General features: G+C 34.9%; 2 protein-coding genes across 2 annotated transcripts; one reads left to right on the top strand and one right to left on the bottom strand.

Moving 5' to 3' along the window:
• Positions 1-3,918: 3,918 nt before the first annotated feature.
• Positions 3,919-8,471, top strand: LOC130979133 (COP9 signalosome complex subunit 4). The gene is made up of 15 exons (XM_057902494.1): positions 3,919-4,225; positions 4,552-4,683; positions 4,793-4,944; positions 5,546-5,649; positions 5,768-5,828; positions 6,298-6,390; positions 6,494-6,594; positions 6,687-6,795; positions 6,890-6,934; positions 7,040-7,108; positions 7,194-7,285; positions 7,392-7,434; positions 7,584-7,643; positions 7,777-7,836; positions 8,226-8,471. The coding sequence occupies exons 2-15, from the start codon at positions 4,554-4,556 to the stop codon at positions 8,298-8,300; spliced, it is 1,194 nt and encodes a 397-aa protein (XP_057758477.1). The 5' UTR covers positions 3,919-4,225; positions 4,552-4,553; the 3' UTR covers positions 8,301-8,471.
• Positions 8,472-16,832: 8,361 nt separating this feature from the next.
• On the bottom strand, positions 16,833-20,078 carry LOC130980875 (uncharacterized). The gene is made up of 4 exons (XM_057904521.1): positions 19,869-20,078; positions 18,954-19,688; positions 18,782-18,877; positions 16,833-16,874 (listed from the first exon to the last, which is right to left on the bottom strand). The coding sequence occupies exons 1-4, from the start codon at positions 20,076-20,078 to the stop codon at positions 16,833-16,835; spliced, it is 1,083 nt and encodes a 360-aa protein (XP_057760504.1).
• Positions 20,079-26,635: the final 6,557 nt, after the last annotated feature.

The raw sequence follows: 26,635 nt of genomic DNA, 5'->3' as shown, positions 1-26,635 counted from the left end.
GCGAATGCGTGGATGACGCGCACGCGTGGTATGAAAAATGCTGAGTAACGCGATCGCATGGACAACGCGGACGCGTGACGTGCGCAATCTGCAAAATTACAAAAGTCGCTGGCAGAGATTCTGGGCCGCATTTCAACCCAGTTTTCAGCCCAGAAACACAGATTAAAGTCAGGGAACATGCAGAGATGCTTTCATAATTCATAACTTTAGTTTTAGATGTAGTTTTTAGAGAGAGATGCTCTCTCCTCTCTCTTAGGATTTAGGATTAGGATTTTTAGAAATTAGGGATTTATCTCATCTTCACATCAGGTTCAATATTCCTTTATTTTGACTTCTCTTCTACTTTGAGATAATTTAATGCTTTTATTTGTATTTGATTTATGTTGCCCAATTGGCTTATGAATATTGTCCATGTTAGATTTTATTGCTTTGAATGTATGTTATTTGAGGTATTTCAGATCTAAGATTCATATTTAGCTTTTTTATATTATTGGCTTTAATTGATTAACTGGAAGCTCTTGAGTTATCAACTATTCATGATTGATTATTATGTCGGCTAATTAACTGGAATTCCACTAACTCTAGTCTTTCCTTAGGATTCAGCTAGGACTTGGAAAATCTAACCAATTAGTTCACTTGACTTTCCCTTACTTACGCAAAGGTTAACTAAGTGGGATTAACTTCCATTCTTATAGGAGTAACTAGGATAGGACTTCCGAATTTTCATATCTTGCCAAGAGTTTATTTTATAGTTAATTATTTATTTTATTTGTCATTTAATTTACTTGTTCCTCACTTTCAAAATTCCAATTTACAAAACCCATAACCAATAATAAGAACATACCTCCCTGCAATTCTTTGAGAAGACGACCCGAGGTTTGAATACTCGGTTATCAATTTCAAAGGGGTTTGTTACTTGTGACAACAAAAACATTTGTAAGAAAGGTTGATTGCTTGGTTTAGTAACTATACTTACAACGAGAGTTTACTATAACTTCTAAACCGTCAATCTTCAGTTCTTCAGGGTGCTCTAATTATCCATTCCTAACGGAGAAAGTTCATGGGCATATGAGTGCTATTCTTAGACATATTGACCTCTCAGTGAAAGTCCTAATGCAAGTTCACAGGTAGAAATGACGAAGAGTGTACAGAGAAAAAACTTTATGAGCTGATCAAAAGTTTTCAATAATATATTTATTTAGACAGAGCTAAATAGCATTTTCTCTTTTGGAAGATTTTTTTTAAATAAACATTTGAAATATTTTATTTACCGATATAGGTAATTTGGACATAGTTTACGTATTTGTATCATATGATTTATCTCGTTTACAATCTAAATGAATTAATTATGAATATATCTCGTTTACACTGTAAACGATATAAGACACAAATTTTTAAACAAATATCATTAGTGCACACGTGATACGTGAAAGTTGATGTACTCTACCTATCTCGTTTATAGTGTAAATGAGATATATTTATAGTTAATTTGTTTATCCTATAAACGAGATATGGATATTTATAAGTATAAAAATATAATTTTTTAAAATAATAAAAATATTAATAATTTAATTTGAACCAATTTAAAAAGTAAAAATCAATATATTTTATTACTATTAAGATCAAATGAAACATTACTAAATATTTTAATTGGATGATTGAATTTAAAAAAAAATCAAATATAGTTATAAAAATCGTGTTCGTTTTGTTTGGCTCAAAATCCTTTTCTTGGTCGGTGCAGTTTTGGCGAGTTCAAAAACTCACTCCAACCTGTTTTTTTTTTGGCGATTTGATCCAACAATTTGGGTTTGTTTTGCCACCGCCATTTAAATTTCTAAATCTTACGATTCCTTCCTTTTTTTTAATTTATTTTTATTATTTAATTTTCAAATTTTAAAAAATTACGATCACCATCTTTTTTTTCTTTTTGATCTCACACTAAATTCATGAACTATATTTACGTTCTTGTAAGTTGTAACTGATCTCTGTATTGAAATTTTTTTTATTCAACCATTATCCAATAGTATTTGTTAATATTGGTTGGATCAAAATAATAATAAAATATATTAATTTTTATTTTTTAAATTGGTCTAAATTAAATTATTAATATTTTTTATTGTAAAAAAATTATATTTTTATACTTATAAATACTCATATCTTGTTTAGTGTAAATAAATTATGTAGAGTAACATCAATCTTCAATATAACGTGTGCGCTTATGATATTTATTTAAAAATTTGTGTTTTATTCAAGGTTTTGAAAATCGGTTCGGACCGGCCGGTCGAACCGGTTGAACCGTGAACCGGACAAAAAGGCGACTCGGGCAGTCAATAAAATCGGAGAATTTGAAAACCGCAATTGAACCGGTAAACCGGCCGGGAATCGGTCGGTCGAATCGAACCGTGATCTGGCCGGTTTTTTGAGGGGAGAACGAAACGCTGCCGTTTCAGCTGCGGATATGCACATAGCCCTAACCCCATCCTCCCTTGCCAGATGCCCAGATCCAGATTCCACTCATTCCAGAACTCTCTGCCTCTCTTACACTCAGTCCAGGGTAGGGCTCCTCTCAATCGATCTCCTGGCCGTACCTCACCTCCGTCCAGCCACCGCCTTATGCCATCGCCGTCGTTCCTTTGAGCAGCCACCGTCTGCTCACTCACTCTCTCTCCATTGTGCAGCAGCCATCAATATCAACCTTCCCTTCCATTGCGCAGCCATCGCAACCTTCCTCCGTCGCGTGGCCACGCCGCCGTCGAAGGTGCTCCTCCGCAACCACTGTCCCGTTCGAAGGTTCTCCACCACTGCTCCTTGTCTTGGTCACTCGGTGTCTCTGTCTCCATCTTGCATGCTCTGTTGAAGGCTTCTTATAGGTAATTTTTTTTATTAACTATGAATCTATGATTACGATCGAACCATTGTTTGATTCTGTGAAGCTCTGTGAATTGTGAAGTCAGTGAAGTGTGAAGCTCCGTGAATAATTTTTTATTAACTATGATTGAATAATTGTTTGTTTCTTCTAGCTTCTAGTTCTAGGTAATTTTTTTATTAACTATGTTTAGTCTCTTGTTGAACTGCCAGTGCTGCTACCTCTGTTGCTGTTTCTATCGTGCCTTACCATCTTGTTACCACTGATTTCATCTGCCCTCATTCTTGTTCTACTTCAAAATCATGCTAAATTTGTGAGTGTCCGTCCTTTTTGAATATGTTTATAAATAATAAGATTAGGCATTGATTTTTCTAATTATGATTTTGGTCTGTATTTGATGATGTTCAAATTTCAAGATTTTGTTACTAGCTCCTAAAAGTTGAATTTATTTTTCTAATATTCTTAACATCAGAAAGATTTGGAAGAGTTTGTTACTATTTATTAAGAATGTGCTGAAACTTTGTTAAAATTTGGCTAAAAATTTTGTTATGAGTTAGATAGTTAGATATATAGATGGGATATGCCAAACTGAAACTTAAAGGTGGAGAATGTTTCTTATGTCCAGTTGCTTATAGGGAGTAAAAATGGCATGTTACCTCAGAAACTGTAAACTCTTAAACTGTAAACTGTAAATTCTGAAATTGTGAACGGTTTTTTCGGTTCAACCACGATCGAATCGGTTGAACCTATAAACCAGTGAACCAGTAACTAGAGCGGTTCGATGGCCAGTTCGGTTCTCAGAACCTTGCTTTTATTCTATTTATAGTATAAATAAAATATATTTATAATTAATTCGGTTACATTGCAAATGAGACAATAAACTACAAATACATAAATTATATTGAAATTACCTATATCGAAAATTAAAACATTTAAAATGTTTATTTAAAAAATCCATCTTTTGGGTCATGGGAGCTAAATATTAACTTCTGTTGTTTGTCTGGAGCTGAAATGCTCCAATGAAATATTGGGCCAAGTCCAGCATAAACTAAAAGAACCGGCAGGAGGGGAACCGAAATCCAAATTGAAGCAAACCGTTGTCAAAGAAAAAGTTGAAGCAAAGCCCGGGGAGGGTCGGAGGGAGAGAGAGAGAGAGAGAGAGAGAGAGCGCATAAGGAAAACTGGAAAAGGAAAGAGTTTATTCTTCACAGTGAAGAAGAGTGAGGTGGAGACTGGATTCCGTTTCCGTATCAATCGATTTATAAGAGCTAAAAAGTGAAGCGAAGGGTGAGAAGGCACAGCCACAAGTTCACCGTTGAACCCTGTCGGCCACAATCAACAATCATTCAACACCGATAGGTAAAATAAAATTAATAACCTCACCTCGCATTACTCTTCTCACTTCGTTTATTTTCTTTCTATTCTTCTTTTAAGTTTGTTTCCCCCCTTTACTTTTACTCTCCCTGCTGAACTACTAATTTATCATTTATCTATTTATTTTTTATATTTTTTTTATTTACAGTGTTTGATTGATTTGATGGGTGAATGAATGATGATATGCCCTATGCTATGTGCAACTGTTGAATAAAAACGGACATTTATACTCCTAATCTTTGTTTCTATTGCTAAGTTGTTTGGTTTTAGGGTTTTATAGATTTTGATAGTTGTTGATGATGCTGAAACAGTGATGGAGAGTGCTTTTGCGAGTGCTTCTGCCATTACAGACCAGAGGCAAAAGATAGAGCAGTACAAGCACATCCTTTCTACCGTTATTTCTTCCAATGACATTGTTCAAGCTAGGAGATTTATTGACCACAGTTCAGTTTCTTTTCCTTGTACCATAAATTTTTTTTCTTGTCCTAATCTAGGGTTTTATTTGTTTTCCTCAATTTGAAGTTCATGATATTGATGCTTTTGGTTTCGTAGTGTTGTCGGATGATGTCCCATTAGTAGTGTCACGGCAGCTGTTACAAACTTTTGCTCAAGAATTGGGAAGATTACAGCCGGAGACACAGAAAGAGATTGCCCATTACACCCTTGCGCAGATTCAGCCTCGTGTTGTGTCTTTCGAAGAGCAGGTTTAAATTCACATATTCTGCAGATTTTAAATTCTAAGCTACTTAATAGCAGTGGATGATTGTTGTTTATGGAAACATACTTGCCAGGATGTTCTCTAACCGAACCCGCTGCCTTCCCCCTGTGCTAGGAATCATGTTTCTTTTTTCGTAATTATCACTAGTTTGGTGGGTAAATTTTGTGAACCAATAAGACTTGTTTGGTAAAGAGGAATTTTTTACTCGCGTTTTGTGCTATTTTTAACAATTGTATAAATTCTTCTGAGATGGTGGGAAGGAGATGACAGAAAGCATTCTTTTGCTAGAGCCATTTATCTGGATATGCATTTGACAACTTAATTATTGATATGGTAGTTCATTGTTATGTCAATCATCAGGGTTTTCAATGTGTAGTAAAGCTGACAGAAAGTGAAGCTAAGTAAAATATGTAAATTGGTTAAGGTGTTCAGTTAGACATTATGTATGAGGGTTGAGGAAACATTTTACTTGTAACTAAAACTGTCCTTGACTTTATACAAAATTTCTCATTATATTATCTACATGTTTGCCTTCTTGTATTTTAATTCATTTCCGTCTACTATAATGACCACTTGTTTTATTGTAGGTTTTAGTTATTAGAGAGAAGCTTGCAGAGCTTTATGAATCTGAGGAACAATGGTCAAAAGCAGCTCAAATGCTCAGTGGCATTGATCTGGATTCAGGAATGAGGTCTTAGAAAATTTCTTGCTGCTAAATTTATTTGCTTGTGTGAAATATTGTGTCTCAGCCCCAAATAATAAACACACTCCTTCCTTACTAATTTTTATATTTTGAATTATTTTATCAGGGTTATTGATGATAAATTCAGGTTGTCAAAGTGTGTCCAAATTGCCCGCTTATACCTTGAGGTAATGACCTTTCTTTTGGCAAGGAAATACATATTTGATTGGTGCTGTTTCTAAGACCATGCTTGACTTTTTATTTTCTTTTGTTTGTTTTGGGTCTTGTTAGGAGGATCTTTTGTCCTCCCATCTTGTACTATTTTTCTCTGAGTCTTAGTTATATCCTTCCTTTATCAATTTTTACTTTTTTAAAACAGAAATGCCATATAGGATATACTCGTAACAAGTCATGGAAGAGCAGAAGTAGTCAATACTATATTATCTATGATTTTTAGAGTTATATACTGTCTATTGCAACTGCTGTTCTATTTTTGCATACATATGAACACTATTATTTTAACTTCTGTAAGTATAGGGTTGTTTCTTCCTTTTTACTTACACTTTTTGTCTTTGTAACTGATGGCAAATCATTTTTTTATTGTTATTATTATTTGCAAAGTAAAGTCTTCAAATAAAATTTACCCTTTCTTGGCAGGATGATGATGCTTTCAATGCTGAAGCTTTTATTAATAAAGCATCATTTTTGGTTAGCAATAGCCAGCATGAAGCACTGAATTTGCAGTATAAGGTTTGAACTTATAGCTGTGAAAGATGACTTAGCTGAATGATGCATAAATCCATTGAGTCTTGACAAATCTGTATCTCTTTTTTCCAATTCTGTTACCCCTCAGGTATGCTATGCAAGGATCTTAGATTTGAAGAGGAAATTCTTGGAAGCAGCTTTGCGATATTATGATATATCTCAAATTGAGAAAAGGCAAATAGGGGATGAGTATGTACCTTGCATTCAGTCATTTTTCTGTGTGAATTTATTGATATCATTATATGTTTATACGTATACACTTGCTGTATTCTTTATTGTAGGGAGATCAATGAGGAAGCCCTTGAGCAAGCTTTATCTGCTGCTGTTACATGCACAATATTGGCAGCTGCAGGACCGCAACGTTCACGTGTTCTTGCAACATTGTACAAGGTATTTGATTCAATCATTAATGAGTGTACAATTGTGTAAGTTCTGTTTGCCATGTCAAATGTTTATTATATTAATGTTTGCGTACTTTGATTAGGATGAACGGTGTTCAAAGTTAAAGATCTATCCAATACTGCAGAAGGTCTCTCTCTCTCTCTCTCTCTCTCTCTCTAAACCCTACAACAACAACATTAACATTTTGCAGCTCCTCACTTATATTATATAATGTGAATCCCATTTATATCAGGTGTATTTGGAGAGAATTCTTAGAAAGCCCGAAATTGATGCATTTTCAGAAGAATTGAAACCACATCAGGTTAATATAGCCTTGCATTGTGTATCTTCTTATTTTGGGAAGTTGTGGTATATTTGTCTCAGTTTTTATTTTTCTTTTTCCACAGAAAGCTCTTCTTCCAGATAATTTCACTGTGCTGGACCGTGCTATGATTGAACATAACCTTCTGAGTGCAAGCAAACTGTATACCAATATAAGGTTTGTGAAATTTTATCACCAGTTTATTGCTTCCTTTTGGTTAGATTAATTCAAAATTGATATTATCAGGTTAGACCCCTTTTAAGCTGTTTGTATTCTTTTGTAGCTTTGATGAGCTAGGGACGCTTTTGGGGATCCCACCTCACAAGGTATCGCATTTGGTCTCAACAATCTACAGTTTTAAGCTGCTAAGTTTTTATTTGGATTTTCCTATGTTTCTAATTCATACACCTTTATTCAAGTTCAATCTGTCCATCTTTGTTTTGATTTTAAGTTTAACAATAAATTTTGCTTTTAGGCCGAGAAGATAGCATCAAGAATGATTTATGAGGATAGGATGAGGGGGTCTATTGATCAGGTATATACATTACAGTTATGGCCTCATAGTTTATAATTGGTACTTATAATTGAATGACTCTTGTTGGCCACTATGAGAAGAAAGACAGTATTCTGGCAAGGGTTTAACATTAGTTTTTGCGTCACTATTGCAGGTTGAAGCTGTTATACATTTTGATGATGATACTGAAGAGTTGCAACGATGGGACCAGCAGGTAACTTTAATGGTGTTTTTTATGATTACCTGACAGGAGTATACAATACTGTTTTTATTTTTTTTCTTTTTATTTTTTTCTTCACAAAAGCCCTAAAAAATAGCAAAGGTCTTAAAAGATTGATAGCTGCAGAAGTTCTCATTCTTTCCAATTCAGTGTCTACATGCTGAATGAATAAATTTCTTTTAACCTTAAGAAATCAGACAACAGATTATAAAAATAGTTATTACCTTGAACGTATGATGTGCTACGTTTTGTGCCTAAATCTTCTGCTTATATTATTACTATACCGCATTATCATGAAAAAAAGAGGATCTAATTGGGCATGTTGTATTGGCTAGGAACCTTTCCAATCTTAACCTTTTGCCGTGATGGTTTATGCTTTGCAGATTATGGGTCTTTGTCAGTCTCTCAACGATGTTTTGGATAGCATGGCCAAGAAGGGGTACCCAGTGCCTGTTTAATTAATGTGGATGATTCACAATTTCTTTGTTTATACATTCTTAGTAAAACATCTTGTTCTTCTCCCCCCTTCAATTTTTTTTTGGCGAACTTCACTATAACATATAACATACAACCACATTAATTTCGTTAACTACAGGCATATTTGGTTCGCTGCTTCAGTTTAAGTTTAATGTGTTATGTTATTCATGACTTTTGCTAGAAACAAGAAAAATCACATATAAGGGAAACAAAATTAATTTTCTCAAAAATTCGCCAAGCTCGCACTGCGAAATACACTAGTTTTGGCAGGGGCTGGCTCATTGGGCTAAAGAGCTTTGTTTTTCCAACAAGAGTGATACTATAAGAATATATGTACAAAAATTGAAAAATTATGTCTTTCAAGCACACTTCATTGTTGATGTTGAGGCCGTTTATGAGTGACAAATCTGTCTCATAAATTGTGTAAAAAAAGAACTTTTAGTGTGAGTGAATGGGTGTGGATATGAAATAAAATAAAAAAATTTTATTTTTTATTTTTTAATATTTTATTTTATTTTATACTTTTATATATGTACTCAAGTAGTTATGTAATTTAACTTATTTCATAAAATAACTATGGTTATTTTGTTTTTTTATCATAACTCTTGTTTTTATTTGTGTTGTATTATATTGTAAATATTGTTATTATTAAAAATTAGTTATTTGAAAATTAAGTTGAAATGTTTATTGTGTATAATTCTATTGACATTTCAAATTTAGAAAAAGATTGTGAAAAAATTGTATTATAATTTGACTATTTTTTATTTGAATTTGAATTATGATAAAAAATTTTACATATTATTATTTAGGGTTTTTTTTTATAAAATAAAAGAAATTATTATTTTTCACAACAAGATTTTTAGACTTTAATTTCTCAAATACGATTTTTTTTTTTTTGCATTTAAGCAAGTTCGCTAACCCAAGTTTATAGAGTTCGCCTAATCTCGGCGAACTCTTTTGTAAGTTTTTTAAAATTCGCATTTTAATTCATTATTATATTTCCAAATAGTATATGGATCTACAATAACAACCATTGTTATCGTATCTAAAAATGCATAAATACACTATAATGAGCCATATTTAACAAAAAAAATTTAATTATAAATTAAAAAAAATAATTATTTCCCATAAATAATCCACTTCAAATATATCAAATTGGAAAGTTAACAATTATTGTTGTTTCCAGAGTACATAAGACTACATAAAAAGTACACATGATAACAATCCTTGTTATTTTTGGGAAATAGTTATTTTTTTTAATTTATAATTAAAAAAATTCTTGTTAAATATGGCTCATTCTGGTGCATCTATGCATTTTTAGATACGATAACAATGGTTGTTATTGTTAAATAGAGCTTTTTTAATTTATAATTAAAAAAATTTTTGAAGAAGCCATGCTTGTTGTCCGTAAATTTTTGTGTATTCTTATATACTGTTTGTAGATTTATATATTATTTGGAAATGATGATAATGGATTAAAATATAGATTTCAAAAAACTTAAAAGGAGTTTGCTGGGGTTAGGCGAACTTGCCCATTTTTATAGAGTTCGGCGGGGTCCAGCGAACTTGCTTAAATGCAAAAAAAATTGAATTTAGATAATTAAAGTCCAAAAATCTTGTTGAAAAAATAATAATTTTTTATTTTATAAATGATAAAAATCCTATTTTTTAGATTAATTTTGATTTTTTTTAAAATTAGGTATACTAGCATTTTTTTACTTTGGACTTTGCAGTGCGGTTCACCTTTTTTTTACCAATCTTGGCGAAGAAGGATAGACTATCCACTTTGTCATTTCTAATAAATAATAAAAAATATGGAAATAAAAGTTATTCATGAACAATCACAATAAATAATAATAAAAAATGTTTTAAAGTCACCAAAAAAATGTTTTAAGGAACGTAACTAAGAGTGAAAATAGATCCAGATTAGACTTTATCGTTGGTAGGTTACAGTTTGCTATAAGCTAACTTTTAGGCAAGGAATTTGATGGTCCGAAAACGTTTGGATCATTAAATGGTCTTCTAACAAAATATGTTTTTAAAGTTTTTTTTTAACAACTGCGACATAGTTCTTTAACTAATGTTAATTACAAATTAACTCTATATATTTTATTTAATTATAAAAATTATTTTTTATTTTATAAATTATTATTTTATCAATCATCTATTATGTTTATTAACAATAAAAAACAAAAACAATAACGAATTAGATTTTCCATTGATCGTAATAAAGTTTTTGGCCATTCCAATAGATAAAGTTTATATTTGATCCGTGACGTTCGTCCAAGGCTGCAAAATTGTGTTTCCTTAAAATCCAATGGATTGGATTATCAAAATAATCGATTGAATTATAACTCAATCGAGTGGATTACATTGTATCACAAAATAATCGATTGAAAAATGCAAGGCAGCATGATTTTCGCATAAATCAATCGATTGGTCATATGACCCAATCGATTAAACGATGAATAAAAAGTAGATTTTTGTAATTCAATTGATTTTTTCTACTATCCAATCGATTGAATGCTTGAAAACAACCTGAAGTCTCACAATTCAATCGATTGGTTGTGTTATCCAATCGATTGAATTCACTAAAATAAGATAGATTTTTCAAAATTCAATCTTCCATTTTAACTTTCAACTGCTCTCAAATCACATTCTCATGAACCAATGAAGCTCTCATTGACCAATTTAGGCATGATAAATTGACTTTAAGTCTTTAACATACACTCGATAAGAATCCTTTTGCATTAAATTGCTTTAGAGTATCATCTATTTGTATTCAATTATTTTGTCGATGTTTAGTAACCCTTATTTGTTGGAAATTAATCGCTGAATATATGTCTTGATTTTTTTTCCGAACTCTCCCAACCAATTATTGTGGCAGATGAGGAATTCAGTACACAACCAATCGATTGATTTTAGAAAATCCATCTTGTTTTTGGTGAATTTAATTGATTGGATAACACAATTAATCGATTAAATTGTAAGATCTCATGTTGTTTTCAAGCATTCAATCGATTGTTTTGATAATCCAATCGATTGGATTTCAAAAAAATACGATTTCGCGGGATGAAGGTCACGAATCAAATACAAACTTTTAATCCATTGGAATGGTCAAAAATTTTATTACAATTAATGAAAGATCTAATTTGTTATTGTTTTTGTTTTTGATTGTTAATAAACATAATAGATGATTGATAAAATAATAATTTATAAAATAAAAAATAGTTTTTATAATTAAATAAAATATATGGGGTTAATTTGTAATTAACATTAGTTAAAGAATTATATCGCAGTTGTTAAACTTAAAAAAATATATTTTATTATGGGACCATTTAATGGTTCAAACGTTCTGGGACCATCGAATCCGGTGCCTTTTTAAATACTAAACATGTTTTGTAATTAAGTGGGCCTATCATGAAATCTATTAAAAGGTTTAGAATGTACAATATATCAAATTTAATATTTATAATAATATATCAATATCTAAGCTTTTAAAGTATTTAAAATGTATAAAATATTTATAATAAAATATAATAAATTTAAAAGATTTAATATTTTTTATTTATAAAAAATTATTTATATATTTATTTACATATTAACAAATTAAAACAGGTATGACAAGTGAACAAGTCTAATTGTAAATCCCTGATAAGTGGTTTGACATATTTCTATCCCTAATTATAAATATGTAAGTCACAAAACTAGTTAATAATAGTTTAAAACTATCATAATATATCAGAAAAACTCTACTACGATTCAAAATAACAGAATGTGGATAAAATATAGAAAGAAATGGACATGATTTACATTGAAAGTTTTGAGATTTAATTTGATGATTGAATACAAATTTAAAGAACTAGTTTGGCTAAAAATAAAATTTTCTTTAAAAAATATTTTAAGTTGATCATTTACTCATATTTGAATTAATTATGTTATATATATATTAAAATCAATTATTCATGTAAAATATATATTAAAATATAAAATATATATTAAAATAAATTAAATAATATATATTTATACAAAAATATATAATACCTAATTTGGTAATTAATTTTTAGTGTATAAGTAGTATTCTTGTATTTCAATATATAACATAAAGAAGTAACTAATTACAATTGTCAATAATCTAAATGCTGCAAATATTTTTAAATAAAAAAATATTTTAATTAAAATGAAAAAGAAAATAATTAAAAAAATAATTATGTTATTTTTTTGTATTCTTATAACACAAAATAACATCTTTGAAAAAAAATTATAAATTTTCGAGTAATAATACTTTTCTTTTAATAAACCAAATTGCAAATACCCAAACAGCAAGAGAAAAAAAAAGAGAGAAAAGAGTATATTTAATAGCCATGAATTCTTTACTCCTACAAACATCATTAACTTTCATAAAAATAATTATAAAATATACCCCTTTTTTTGAAAAATTTATTAATTACATTTTGATCCCTTTAATTATTGATTTTTTAACTTTGTCCCCTTTCCTTTTTTGGGTACGAGAAACAGAGAGATTAGAGTTCTTGGAGAGCATCAACGAAATTGAAGCAATCTCCTTTCGAAATAGAGTGTGGATTGGAAACCCTAACTCTACCCTCCCCTTTCTTTTTTATTTCAGATACAGAGGCATTTAGAGAAGAGAAGCAGCTAGGATTTTCATCCAACTTCAATCCCTACCATTCTCATCCTCTTCCTCTGTTGCAAATCTCATTTGCATATCCTCGCTTCCGCAACACGCCTCTGCCTCCGCCGCAATCTGTTGTCGCCGCCGCGCAACCTGCTACCGCTGCGTACCTACTGCTGCCGCCGCGCAAGACGCTGTCGCCGCCACACAAGACGCTTCTGCCTCTGTCACGCAAGATGCTGCCTCAACGCTTAGAGGTTAGTTAATCATTATGCCTTTTCAATTCATGGATCCCTTTTCTTCCTCTCCCTGTGTCATCTCTCTCGGCCGCTCATCTTCGCAGCGCAACCCGCATATATGATTTGAGTTTAATTAAATACAAAATTAATGTTCCAATTAACTTAGTTGTAGTATATTGTTTCCGTTCTTGATTAGGTTTCTGCTGCTATACTCTATTAGGAAAGCTGCTGGTGTTGATTGTAATGACAGTGATGAAGAGGCTAAGAGGAGTAAGATGGTAATTGCACTTTTATGAAATTTCTTGTTTTTGTGTTTCAGATACTGATTATTTTGTTTCCCATCAAAACAAATTAAAAATACCGGAAATTATTTTTGTTATGGAAAGGTGGTTGATGTTTTAGGAGGTTATTGAGGAGTGGGGTGATATACTGGGTGGTGGAGGTAGCAGCCACCACAAAGGGGGCGTGCTGTCCATGCTGACCAGCTGCGTGTCATCGCCCAAAGAGGGGAAGGAGGGTTGCAGTGGAAAAAAAGAAGATTGGGAAATAGGAGGAAAAAAAATAGTTCTTTGTATTTATTTTGAAAAAATGGTTCGTAATTATTGTGCTCCGGAGGAACATATTATAAATTATTTGGATCATCCAATTTATGTAAGTTGGTAAATTATATTTTTATTGTGTTTTAATTTTCTATTATTTTTTTGTTATTTAACATATTAGAATAAAATTTTATTTTTTGTTATATTTAGATTAATTTTATGTTATAAAAAGACTATAATAAAATGTATATTATATGATATAATACAAATTCTATAATAAAATATATTTTTTTACATTAAAATATAAAAATATTATAGTAAAATAAATATATATTCTGTAAATAAATAAATATGTATGTTGCAAATATTCAAAATTTTTAATATATAAGTGTTAAGATAATAATAAATAAAAAATAAATAAATATTAGAAAATATATGATTGTTATTAAAAAATAGAAAAATATTAGTTTTTGATGCAGGAAAAAAAATCGCCACGGTCACTGATTTATATCAATTTAATAATAATAATAATAATAATAATAATAATAATAATAATAATAATAATAATAATAATAATAATATACAAATAATAACAACAATTATATATACATATATCTATTTACGGTTTGTATACTAATAAATATATGCATAAACTTTTTAAATAGTAAATATAGTACGTTACGTTAATTATCTGGACAAATAAAATATTAAAATAAATAAATATGTAAATTTATTAAAATAAATAAATATGTAAATATTATTATTAATGGTTTACATATATTTTATAAATAAATATGTTAATATTTATTTATTAATAAATGAATATTTATAACTCATTTAACAAATATATTTTTGTTGATGCAGTCTAACAGGAATTTGTTGGTGCGTAAATTGGATCCGCCACAGATGTGAAATCCGATTGTGGAGAACTACATACACGCCACGGGATTCTACCACGTCTCTAGAATTGGAGTCATAAGAGGATTTCACCCCATATTAGCTGCTCTGGTTGAAAGGTGGAGGCCTTAAACCCACACCTTTGTATTACCGATCGGTGAGGTTATAGTGACATTAGAGGATGTCGCTCATATATTCGGTCTACCCATTGATGGAGAGCTTGTCAATGGATGGACAGATAGTAGTAGCGAGTTCGTTCAAACTCAGGGCATAGCGATATTCGGTCGTGAGCCATCAGTCAGTCATAATGCGAAGTCCTATATAAAGCTAGGTTGGGTTCGACGTATCAGAGACGCAGAGCCGTTGCACACTGAGGAGTCCATCAGGAGATACGTCAGATGTCAGATCTTCTGTTTGTTAGGGTCGACCCTATTCACGGACAAGTCGACCGCATATGCCCATGCGAAATATCTACCATTGCTTTGCGATTTCGACCAGATCCATACTTATAGTTGGGGGTCAGCATGTCTCGCACATCTTTACAGAGCACTATGCCGTGCATCACAATATGATACAAAGGAGATGGATGGCCCTCTGAATCTGTTGTTTGTTTGGGCATGGGAGCGAATGCCATGTCTTGCTCCCGTACCGAGACAAACGCTTCCACCGGCCGAGATACCAGTTGCCAGGAGGTAATAAGTCTTATTTTAGTTATGTGTTATATTCATGATGCATGTTTGACATATGATAAGTTATTTAAATTTTTTAAATTAACAATGTTTCAGGTGGAGTCATTCGGAACGGACCACAGCGTGGTCATCGAAGACCGTTGAGACATTCAGGCATGATATAGATTACATGTAGGAGGTAAATAGTTATGGTTCTTCTGATCCATTTTTTGAACCATTATTGTTAGGGTTCTAATATACCAATAATACTGTGGCAGTTTGAGTGGCGGCCATATGACTGATTGATCCTCCCGGACGAGTTGCAGCCCCATCTTGAGGTGTGTGACATCGTTGCTCCGTTGTTGTCGTTCGAGTGTGTCGAGTGGCACCCTGTGGACCGAGTGATGTGTCAGTTTGGATATGTACAACCTCCTCTGCGGGCACCAAGGGATATTCCACTTGACCAGCATTGCATCGTTCTACGCGGAATGTAGCTTCATGACTGGACAGTTTTGCATGGGCCATGGATAGCGGAATGGGCCAACAGGCGACACAGTCGAATGCGGGATCAGCACCCCCTTCCGACTTGGGATTTTTTACCGACGGCTGAGTACCGGGATTGGTACGTACGCTCCTACGCACATCTGTTGAGATTGACGGGGTACGTTCCTCATCATCCACAGCCACCTGCCCCACAGCCACCTGCTCCACAACCACCTCCCCTCAGCCACCTCAGCATGCAGTGTTTGAGCCATTTCCTTATTATATATGACAGCCACCGGCCTACAGTCATGGTAGCCATCACACTCAGGGCAGCCACCACTCTCAGCAGTCTCAGTATAGCAACCACTCTCCGCGCAGCCACCACTCCCAGCATCATGATTCCATACTTACCATTCCTTTCGATCATGATTGGTTTGACTTCTCCAGCGACGGACACGGAGATCAGCAACTATAGCATTGGACCGATGCTGGTTTGGGTGGCTGGTCAGATTTTAGTGGTATCCCTTCACCGTCATTACTGGCTGATCCACATAGGGCATCAGTAGATATGGCCCATGGTTTGTGGGGTCGTACTTCCGGCCACACGTCAGAGAGTGCGTCATGTGATAGTGGTTTTATCCAGCGTCAGCGGGCATACGTAGTTGTCGACACATTCAACCCCGGTCCATCCGCTCCAGCAGAGGCAGGCGGGTCAGCCGCTCCGACAGATGCAGGCGGTTCGGGAGCTCCGGGGGTGGATGACTCAGTTCGAGGTCACCCATATGACCTAAGGATGGAGCGAAATCAACCTGATAGGTATACTCCATCACGGTTCGCACCGGGCATTATGCGTAAGGGAATGCACTGGTTCGTCGGAAAGAAGTGAGCTTCGGTTTAGGTTTTTTAGATCTTATTTTCAGAATTAACTTAATGTAAATCGTGTTTAATTTTTACATTTTAACCTATGTAAATCGTGTTTAATGTTTGTTTTATTAACTTATGTAATCAGTTCATGACAATATTAAGCGAACATTAAAATATCAATTGATAGACTTCAATTGAAAAACACAAACACGTCTAGTTTCAAAAGCATCAACTAACAAAATGCAAATTAAAAAATACAAACATGACAATATTAAACTACAAACCAGCACCACTCGGTCCAGCATGCTGAGGACCCTGAGCACCACAGAGACGGCATATTTATGAGCGGATAATTTATACGCTTTTTGGCATTGTTTTTAGGTAGTTTTTAGTATGATCTAGTTACTTTTAGGGATGTTTTCATTAGTTTTTATGCTAAATTTACATTTCTGGACTTTACTATGAGTTTGTATATTTTTCTGTGATTTCAGATATTTTCTGGCTGAAATTGAGGGACCTGAGCAAAACTCTGATAGGAGACTGACAAAGGACTGCTGATGCTGTTGGAATCTGACCTCTCTGCACTCGAAGTGGATTTTCTGGAGCTATAGAACTCCAAATGGCGCGCTCTCAACAGCGTTGGAAAGTAAACATCCAGAGCTTTCCAGCAATATATAATAGTTTATACTTTATTCATGATTAGACAATGTAAACTGGCGCTCAACGCCAGTTCCATGTTGCTGTCTAGAGTCAAACGCCAGAAACACGTCACAAACCGGAGTTGAACGCCTAAAACACGTTACAACTTGGCGTTCAACTCCAAAAGAAGCCTCAGCTCGTGGATAGATTAAGCTCAGCCCAAACATACACCAAGTGGGCCCTGAAAGTGGATTTATGCATCAATTACTTACTCCTGTAAACCCTAGTAGCTAGTCTAGTATAAATATGATAGTTTACTATTGTATTAGACATCTTGGGACGTTTAGTTCTCAGATCATGGGGGCTGGCCATTCGGCTATGTCTGGACCTTTCACTTATGTATTTTCAACGGTGGAGTTTCTACACACCATAGATTAAGGGTGTGGAGCTCTGCTGTACCTCAAGTTTTAATGCAATTACTATTATTTTCTATCCAATTCGATTTATTCCTGTTCTAAGATATTCGTTGCACTTCAACTTGATGAATGTGATGATCCGTGACACTCATCATCATTTTCACCTATGAACGCGCGTGATTGACAACCACTTCCGTTCTACCTTAGACCGGGCGCATATCTCTTGGATTCCTTAATCAGAATCTTCGTGGTATAAGCTAGAATTGATGGCGGCATTCATGGGAATCCGGAAAGTCTAACCTTGTCTGTGGTATTCCGAGTAGGATTCCGGGATTGAATGACTGTGACGAGCTTCAAACTCTTGAAGGCTGGGCGTTAGTGACAGACGCAAAAGAATCACGGGATTCTATTCCAGCCTGATTGAGAACCGACAGATGATTAGCCGTGCTGTGACAGAGCATTTGGACCATTTTCACTGAGAGGATGGGATGTAGCCATTGACAACGGTGATGCCCTACATACAGCTTGCCATGGAAAGGAGTAAGAAGGATTGGATGAAAGCAGTAGGAAAGCAGAGATTCAACAGGGACAAGCATCTCCATACGCTTATCTGAAATTCCCACCATTAATTTACATAAGTATTTCTATCCTTTATTATTTAAGCAAGTATCTCTTTATATTTCCCATAACCAATTATTATCCGCCTGACTTAGATTTATAGGATAACCATAGCTTGCTTCATACCAACAATCTCCGTGGGATCGACCCTTACTCACGTAAGGTATTACTTGGACGACCCAGTGCACTTGCTGGTTAGTTGTGTGGAGTTGTGACTAAGTGTAATTCACGTGTGAGAGCTACCAAACTATTGGAGCCATTGTTGATGATCACAATTCTGTGCACCACATGTCCAAGGACCACGCATGTCGCGTGAGTCCATTTCATTCAAGTATTGGGTCAGTTTGGGCCTGCCTTTAGACGTTCGCCTCAACGCGGGATTAGCGACCAATGTGAGTCCCTCATAAGCAGGCCATGTCTCGGGATCACTTAATGGTGTGAACTCAAACCTATATACTTTACAAACCTCCGTCATCTTGTACACATCATGCACATACAACTGCCAATCGAGACGCTGGTTAGCACAGCAAGCAATAACATGGCGACATGGTATTCGTTCAACCTGAAAGTGCCAACAGTCACACGTCTGTCGCGCAATATCAACAACTAACACCTTTTCCAGTAGTCATTTAACTCACCTCAAACACCTCATTTCGTCTATCAAAGTGGTGCACAACTATATTCCCAGCATGTTGCATACTTGCTTCTATCCGCTGTTGCGCAAATGCGAAGTACGTATATCCAGCACGCTTGCGTTCGTGAGTCTCGGAACTCTTCCGCGTAAAAAATTCATTTAACCTATAATATGTTGCTCGGACCAGCGCCAACACAAGTAGATTACGGGCACCCTTCAACGCTGAGTTAATGCACTCGACAAGGTTCGTTGTCATATGGCCCCATCGATGTCCCTCGTCGAATGCCAATACCCAATGTCTGAGTCCAATGGCATCGCACCACCTGGCATATGCCTCGCCTCGCTCTTCCAACCTCTTATAGTTGATATTGTACTCCTCCACCATTCTTGAATACCCTATGTTGACAACAAGCTTTTGCAAGTGAGGGACTTTGAATGCCCTTAAGAAGTTACTGCTGATGTGTCTTATACAAAACATCCACCATGCTCTTGGAGGTTGCCAGTCACCACTGGAACGATTTACTGCTGCCCGTATTGACTCATGTTGGTCTGAGATCATACCCACACCGTCTTTTCTAACAACATACATTCGCAGATTCCTGAGAAAGAAGTGCCACGCATCAGCTGCCTCCCCTTCCACCAAGGCAAAGGCGATAGGCACAATGTTCTGGTTCCCATCTTGTGCAACATCGACTAGAAGTGTATCTTTGTATTTTCCATATAGGTGTGTGCCGTCAACCTGAACCAGGGGCTTGCAATGCCTGAATGCCCTAATGCATGGATTGAAACTCCAAAATACACGATGAAGTATTTTTACACCTTGCGCCTCCTCATTCCCGTTGTACAGTGGTCATGTTTCTATTTGGACAATTGAACCAGGCATTTTCTGCACCATGACCGAGAGCCACCATGGCAATACTTGGTAAGAATCCTTCCAACCACCGAAAACATTGGCTATGGACTTCTGCTTTGTCAACCAAGCCTTTCGGTAACTGATGGTATAGTTGAACCTTGACTGGACTTCCGCAATTATAGATTTTACCTTGATGGACGGGTCCGTCTCGACCAATGGCCTTATAGCCTCAGCAATTATATCTGAGTCCAACTTGGAATGATCTTGTGAAATCATTCCAATCGTGCACGTGTGCCTACCGTTGTATCTTCGTATCTCCCAACAACCTTTTTTCCGTATCAAGCTAGCTCGGATAAGCCAGTCACATCCACGCCCGTACATCTTGCATTTTGCATAGAACGTCTGTGGCTCAAACTCATATACCTCATAGTCAACTCCTTTAGCTATAGTGAAACTTCAAATTGCTGCGACGACCAACTTTCTAAAACTGTATTCTATTCCAATCCGGAACTCTCCGTCCTCAGCATCGGCAATGCCTATGTCAATAAAATTAAAAAATAGTAAAAAAATTTAAAGTTAAAATTTAAAATACATATCTTTACTAACATTTTAAGAATATTCAGCTATTTTAATTTTCAGCGGTTCGGTTAGACCAGTTTACCAAGTTTGACTGATTCATACCGGTTCGTTTCCTTATTCGGTTTAATTAACGGACCGAACCGGTTTAATGTTTGGTTCACCGGTTTTTTAGTCGAACCGGCCGGTCCGGTCCAGTTATGACAACACTGTTTATTGCTCAATCGAACGTATAAACTAACAAAAACTTATTATTTAGTCACCACGTACCTATGTTTGTATATTCCGGAAACTCGAGGGCATGCATGGCCTTGAGATCCAACTCACGCATAAAAGGTGGAACGTCCATCGGTTGACTGCTCGACGGACGAACCACTACATTCTCTGCTGCTGCCTCAACTCCCACATCACCATCCTCATCTTCGTCGCTGGCCTCATAAGTGGCTTCGAAGTCCTCTTTGCTGTCACTATTCATTCCTTCGTACACTGCACCTCTATCATCATGTATATCTATATCATTCTGAACTGCCACTGCCTCTACAGTTTCAAACTCAACATACACCTCAATCTGTGGGTGTCGCATCTGAGTCTGCCGATGAATTTGAAACATATTCTGCATACTCACTTCATCAGTTATCGGCATGGCATCAAACTGTATTAGACTACCAAAAACTACAATCGGATTCCGGTACAGAATTCTGCTCACTCTCATTAACATACTGTTCTCCATGCTTTTACAGAGGCCGTTTTGCAGCTCCATTAACGTCATCGTGCATGAAACCACAAATGAAAACGGATTCTGGGATACAAACCTCACTCTCTCATGAGTATTATGTATTATCTCACCGTTGTTATACACCACCAAGTTTGCGGTGCCCTCTATTGCACTAACAATAGCCTCAAAGAACACTCAAATCACACTCAAATCTTCTTCAGCATGCAAATACTATTGAGCTCTGCCTTATATAGAGAGGTGCACTTAACACGCCCCCCACGTGCTGCCTGCCTCAGCCAATCACGCTTTAACACGTGTCAGAATGTCCCCCGCGTGCTCATTCAGCACTCTCCCCACGTGCTGCATACGTGGACCAATGCATGTTCGCCACGTCAGCACGCTCCCCACGTGCTTCCCCACCTGAGCCAACCAGGTTTTGCTATGTTAGCATGCCCCCTGCGTGCTTCCCCGTCTGAGCCATCCAGGTTTTGCCACGTCAGCACGCCCCCTGCGTGCTGACTAAGCACGCCCCTTGCGTGCTGCCTTGTTGGCACAACCTCATCCAGCCACGTCGCTTCCATGCCCCCCATGTGGTTCAGGCAACACGCCCCCTGCGTGTTGTACTACTATCTGACACGTCCACATACCTGCAATACACACAATATACCCATTTTCAGCCAATACACCAAAATTTTTTTCATATCTAAATTAATGAGCCTAAAAATACTGATTATTATTTTAAAAGGACGATGAAAGATTAGTTGCAGGGACACCAACATTTTGAGTAAAATTTAAAATTGGCCTCAACTTTTTTTTGAGTGACCACTTTCATCTTTGATCTTTGTTTATTCGTTTGTTATTTCCGAAACTTACAACTTGTGAGACAGATCAGTCTCTTCTTTTGGTATGTTTTGGTTGTTTGGAGTGAGGACTAAATTGTGCCCTTTTGTTAGTTTAGGGACTGTCTCGCAATAAGTTTAAGGACAAACAAACTAATAAACAATGAGCAAGAACTAAAGTGGCTACTTGAAGAAAGATTAAGGACTAATTTAGGGCTTTATTCTCTACATTTTTAATGGTGCATAAATTGGCCTTATTAAACTATCTAGTAACCCCTTGGAGAAAATTATTTCAGTTAATGAAATTTTTTTTATTTGTGAAATTTATCATCACGATGTGAGATTGTGGATCACATAAAATTTTTCAAATACACCGGTGGATTTTAAAAGAAATATGCTAATCCCCTTTTTTCATGTTACGATGCTTGTATTGCTTAAGTTCCACTTAGAGATTTTGCATAGTTCTTTGTCATTTATTGGTCAAAGGTCAATATAAGTGTAATATCCCATGGTTTTGTTTTGAAACATTTTAGATTTACCCTTATCAAAATACTTATTCTACCCTCATTCCTTTTATCAAACCCTAACACTAATCTCAAAATAAAACTCACCCTCCCTCCTACACACACACACACACACACACACACACACAGACACACACACACACAAAATTCAGAGAAAGAGGGAGAAGAAGCAGAAGCACAGAAAAGAGAAAGGGGAGAGTGAGGGAACGGAGAAGAGAAAAGAGGAAGGGGAGGCTGTCCGCTGTCACTGCCATCGCCTTGGAGCACGCCGGCATCGCGCCTCACCGCCGTGGAACCGTTGTCCCACGCGTCGCCGCCGGCGCTGACGAAGAGGGGAGAAAGTGAGACGTTGAGGCAGAGAGCTGCTGCTACGGGAAACGCGATGGAGAAGAGGACGCCGCCAACTCTTTCACACCTGGTTGCTGCCTAGCACGCCATTGGAGACCGCTGTTCCCTCACCACTGTTGCGTCGCCGTTGATGAAGCTGTTGCCGCCGCCGTGAGCCGCAAACAGAGGAGGGAGAAGGAGGCGAGTTCGTGAGGGAGAAGAAGCAGCGCTGCCACCTTGCTGCCATACCTCCTTGCTGCCGTCGAGCTGTCCGCTGCCAGTGTTGCCATTCTGGTTCGCTCTTTTCCCTTGAATCCGTTTCACTTCCATACCCTGCCATTCTGATTTTATTGAAACTCTACTTTACCTTGGATTTTCCAGCACTATTTCTTGTTGTCTTCCATTCAATTTGAATCCAATATTTTCTCTGGGTGCTATGATCATTGACGTTGCAATATGAAATGGATGTTGCTGTTGTTGCAGTCGCAACTTTCCGCTGCCCGGTCCAAATCCTGTCTCTTTTCATTTCATTCTACATCAGTCCTCCTCACCCGTTAATTTCGCACTTCGAGTTTGGTCTCTTCGGTCCCTTAGGACCACGTTGTGAGTAGACTTTACATTTATAATTGTTTGATTGTGTATCTATAATTATTTTGGCATATATCTATTATGATATTTGAATTATACTCACTATATTTGCCTTGAACGATTTTAAATTGATTAGAATAATTAATTTATTAAAATTAAATAATTCGTTTTTATGAAGTTTATACTTTCAAAACTATACATGAGACCATATATATATTTTTTGATGAAGTTTTGCATTATTTTAAATTGTTTGATCTTACATGAATTTCTGTTTTTGAGACTATATATATTTTTGATGAAGTTTTGCTTTATTCTAAAATATTTGATTTTACTTGAATACTGTTTTTGAAGCATCAAAGTATTTGTTGGTATTCACTTGGTTTAAGGATTGTGAAATATCTTTAAAATGTCTTATAATTGAAAAAGTATGATTGAAAAAGATTCTGATGAGAAAGTATAACATGATTTGATTTGATTCGATACCTTATATATTTAAAAGATCAAAGATTTGTTGTATTTGAAATTATATATTTTGAATTGGTTTGGGATGCTCGTATTAGAAAACCGTAGTTAACGGCAGTTATGACGTTAACTTAGACGCATCTAACTCAGACTCTAGGGGTGTTGCTAGCCTAACGTGTAGGCCACACGTTAGATCTGTTATTCCGTACGGACACACTAAAGGAAAGGGCTACCCATATAGGTGGAGCCGCCCAAGTGTGGACTTTTGATTTGATTTCTGTATGAGAACTCCCTTATTGATTCACTTATTATTATTATTATCAACTACTGTTTTCTAATTAAAATTACTTTGATAATAATATTTATATGGTCTTATGTGGATTATAGATGTATTGTCTAGTAACTGAGTTGCAAAACTCATCCCTTTTTCTAAAAATATTTTTCAGGAACAAATGCTTGACTATGTGAGACATCCTAATCAAGAGTCATGATTTGCAATGAGTATGTATTTTTGTCAAATTTCTGGATGTATATGCTCCATATGTCACAGGCAGGATCCAACCATTCTTAATTATTTTAAATTTTTTTGTTAAATATATATAACTATTTATTTTAGAACTTGTAAAATATTTGTAATTTTCTTATTCAACTTATATTTGAGTTTGTTAGGCTTGCTAGGGGGTTATTTTCCTAAGCGCCAGTTATGGCTCATTTTGGCCCGTGACAAAGTGGTATCAGAGCTTAGGTTTCATCTGTGTAATATGGAGCAAGTGTCCTATGGTAGGATCACAATTGTATAAATAGAAGCGCGCCTATTTGTACAAATTGTGGCACTATCAAAGGCCTATAGGAATGTCCTCTTTGTCCTCTATGTCATTGTTGTCTTCTGATTATTGAGATCGTGCGTCCTCTGCCGCTTCTTGTTACTCTTGTCCTTTTGTACCCAATCTTGACATATCCTTTGGTAGATTTTCTCGAATGTGTTTTTGCAATGGTTTCAGCTTTGGTTCCGATTCACGATTTCTCTCATAGCTAGTTCTAATTTGCTCCAATTTTGTGAATGTGTGCTTTATTCTTCTTCGCCTTTAGGTTGTTCTCTATGATTTCTAATTTCGGTTCACGAGTTACTTAGAAGATTCGTTCTATGTTTGCTGTGAATTACCATCTGATTCCCTTATAGAATTGTTTTTTGATTTGTGGATTGCATGAATTTGCTGAGTTTCTGGTCGAAATGTTCTGGATTTGATAAGCGATATTGGAATTTTTCTTCTTATGTTGATAATCTTTGAGTTATAATATAATTTTGATTTGCTTTTGATTCTTTTATTCAAATCAATAATTTTAAAAACTGATATTTAGTTGCTCAAGAAGAAGGACTATGTGATGAAAGATATGAATATAGTGTTTTTGTTGTTTGTTCGATTGATAATTTTCCTTACTTAAGTGTAGTGAATTATTTGGGTAATCAGTTAGTTGAATCGAGAGTCTTTTCTGATTTAAAAATTTGTTTGTACTTGTCTAATTTGATGACCCGGTTCCGTTATGGTTCAATATTCAAGTTGCCAAGCACTCATTAATCAAATTAACGGAATTATTTCTGGCTTGATAAGTTGAGAGAAAGATTATGAACACTTTTTTTTAGTTGGTGATTATAAGAAAAATCTTGCTTTTGGCTGAGATATGAAACTTGAGAATTTTCTTAACGCTTTGCTTTTCTGAATATTCTCTTGATCTGAACCATTGTTCTTATTTTTAGAGGTTTAGAATATTTGTTTTCTTGGTCTGTATTGCCTTGTGAGATTGGGATTGTAGATCTTAGATATTAAAAGAATTGTTGGCAATTTCCGACAAAAGAACTAGATATTCAATTTCTTAAAGTTGAATAAATTCTTTATACGAGTTTTTCTCCTTATTACATTCAACTACTTATTATAAACTATACTTTTTATGAACTCTTTAATAATTCTAGTTTTAAACTATCTGAATTCTCAACGAGACTTAATGTTTCATGATTCACATTTGATTAGGTTCGTGGAATAAAATAGTGTAAGTGAAATTATGTACTAAAGTACTAATTTGATCTATACAATGGTGCTTTGAAGTAAAATTTTATTAGGATTGAAAAGAAATTAGCTATCTTAATACAATAATATAAAATTCTTGTAAACTTTGTTGCTTCTAAATTAAAAGTGGGAATCAATATTAAAGTAACTTGAGATTTTATTAGGATAATCATAACATATAAAGACTACTTTGATAGATTTTTCAGCAAGTTAGAATTTTTTTTTGAAGATTGGTAGTTTGAAATGCTTGTGCACTGATAACAAAGTTGCTTCTATTTTTATTATTCGTATCACTGAGTATTTATATGTTACAAATTTTTTTATAAATACATTTTTCGTTTTCTATTATGGTATATGAGATTGTTGAATATTTTATCTCTAGCCATTGGAAGAGGTTGTTTCCTATGAATTGTTATTGTGGTTATTGCTATTCAAGTCATCAATGTATGTTGATTGATATTAGTATTGTTCGTAAGCAGTAAATTCTTGCATATTGATATAGTTAGGATTCGAATTTCTATTTAATAGTGACTCGGTAATGTTTTGTCAGATTTTCTAGTATCTTTTTCTTTTTATCTCATTGTTATTATTATTGGTCTCTCACGTAATGTTTTTTTCAATTCAGTATGCCTTGCATGATATTTTAGGTCATTTTTTTAGGTCATTTGATATTAGAAAATCACGTCTTTATTGTTTTACATGATAACTTTGTAGGTGGTGTTCTAGATTTGTTTAATTG

This window comes from Arachis stenosperma, chromosome 5 (assembly GCF_014773155.1).
Source record: "Arachis stenosperma cultivar V10309 chromosome 5, arast.V10309.gnm1.PFL2, whole genome shotgun sequence".
Classification (NCBI taxonomy): Eukaryota; Viridiplantae; Streptophyta; class Magnoliopsida; order Fabales; family Fabaceae; genus Arachis; species Arachis stenosperma.
This window is presented reverse-complemented; position numbering and strand designations above follow the sequence as displayed.

Bases quoted from the DNA above. Each gene is read 5' to 3' on its own strand.
- LOC130980875 (XM_057904521.1), bottom strand. From the start codon at position 20,078: ATGATTTCACAAGATCATTCCAAGTTGGACTCAGATATAATTGCTGAG. The intron at 18,878-18,953 runs GTGAGTTAAATG...TGGCACTTTCAG, and splicing joins GACGAAATGAGGTGTTTGAG to GTTGAACGAATACCATGTCG. The intron at 16,875-18,781 runs GTTTGTAAAGTA...GCATTTTGTTAG, and splicing joins ATGTGTACAAGATGACGGAG to TTGATGCTTTTGAAACTAGA.
- LOC130979133 (XM_057902494.1), top strand. From the start codon at position 4,554: ATGGAGAGTGCTTTTGCGAGTGCTTCTGCCATTACAGACCAGAGGCAA. The intron at 7,435-7,583 runs GTATCGCATTTG...TTTTGCTTTTAG, and splicing joins TGGGGATCCCACCTCACAAG to GCCGAGAAGATAGCATCAAG. The intron at 7,837-8,225 runs GTAACTTTAATG...TATGCTTTGCAG, and splicing joins TGCAACGATGGGACCAGCAG to ATTATGGGTCTTTGTCAGTC.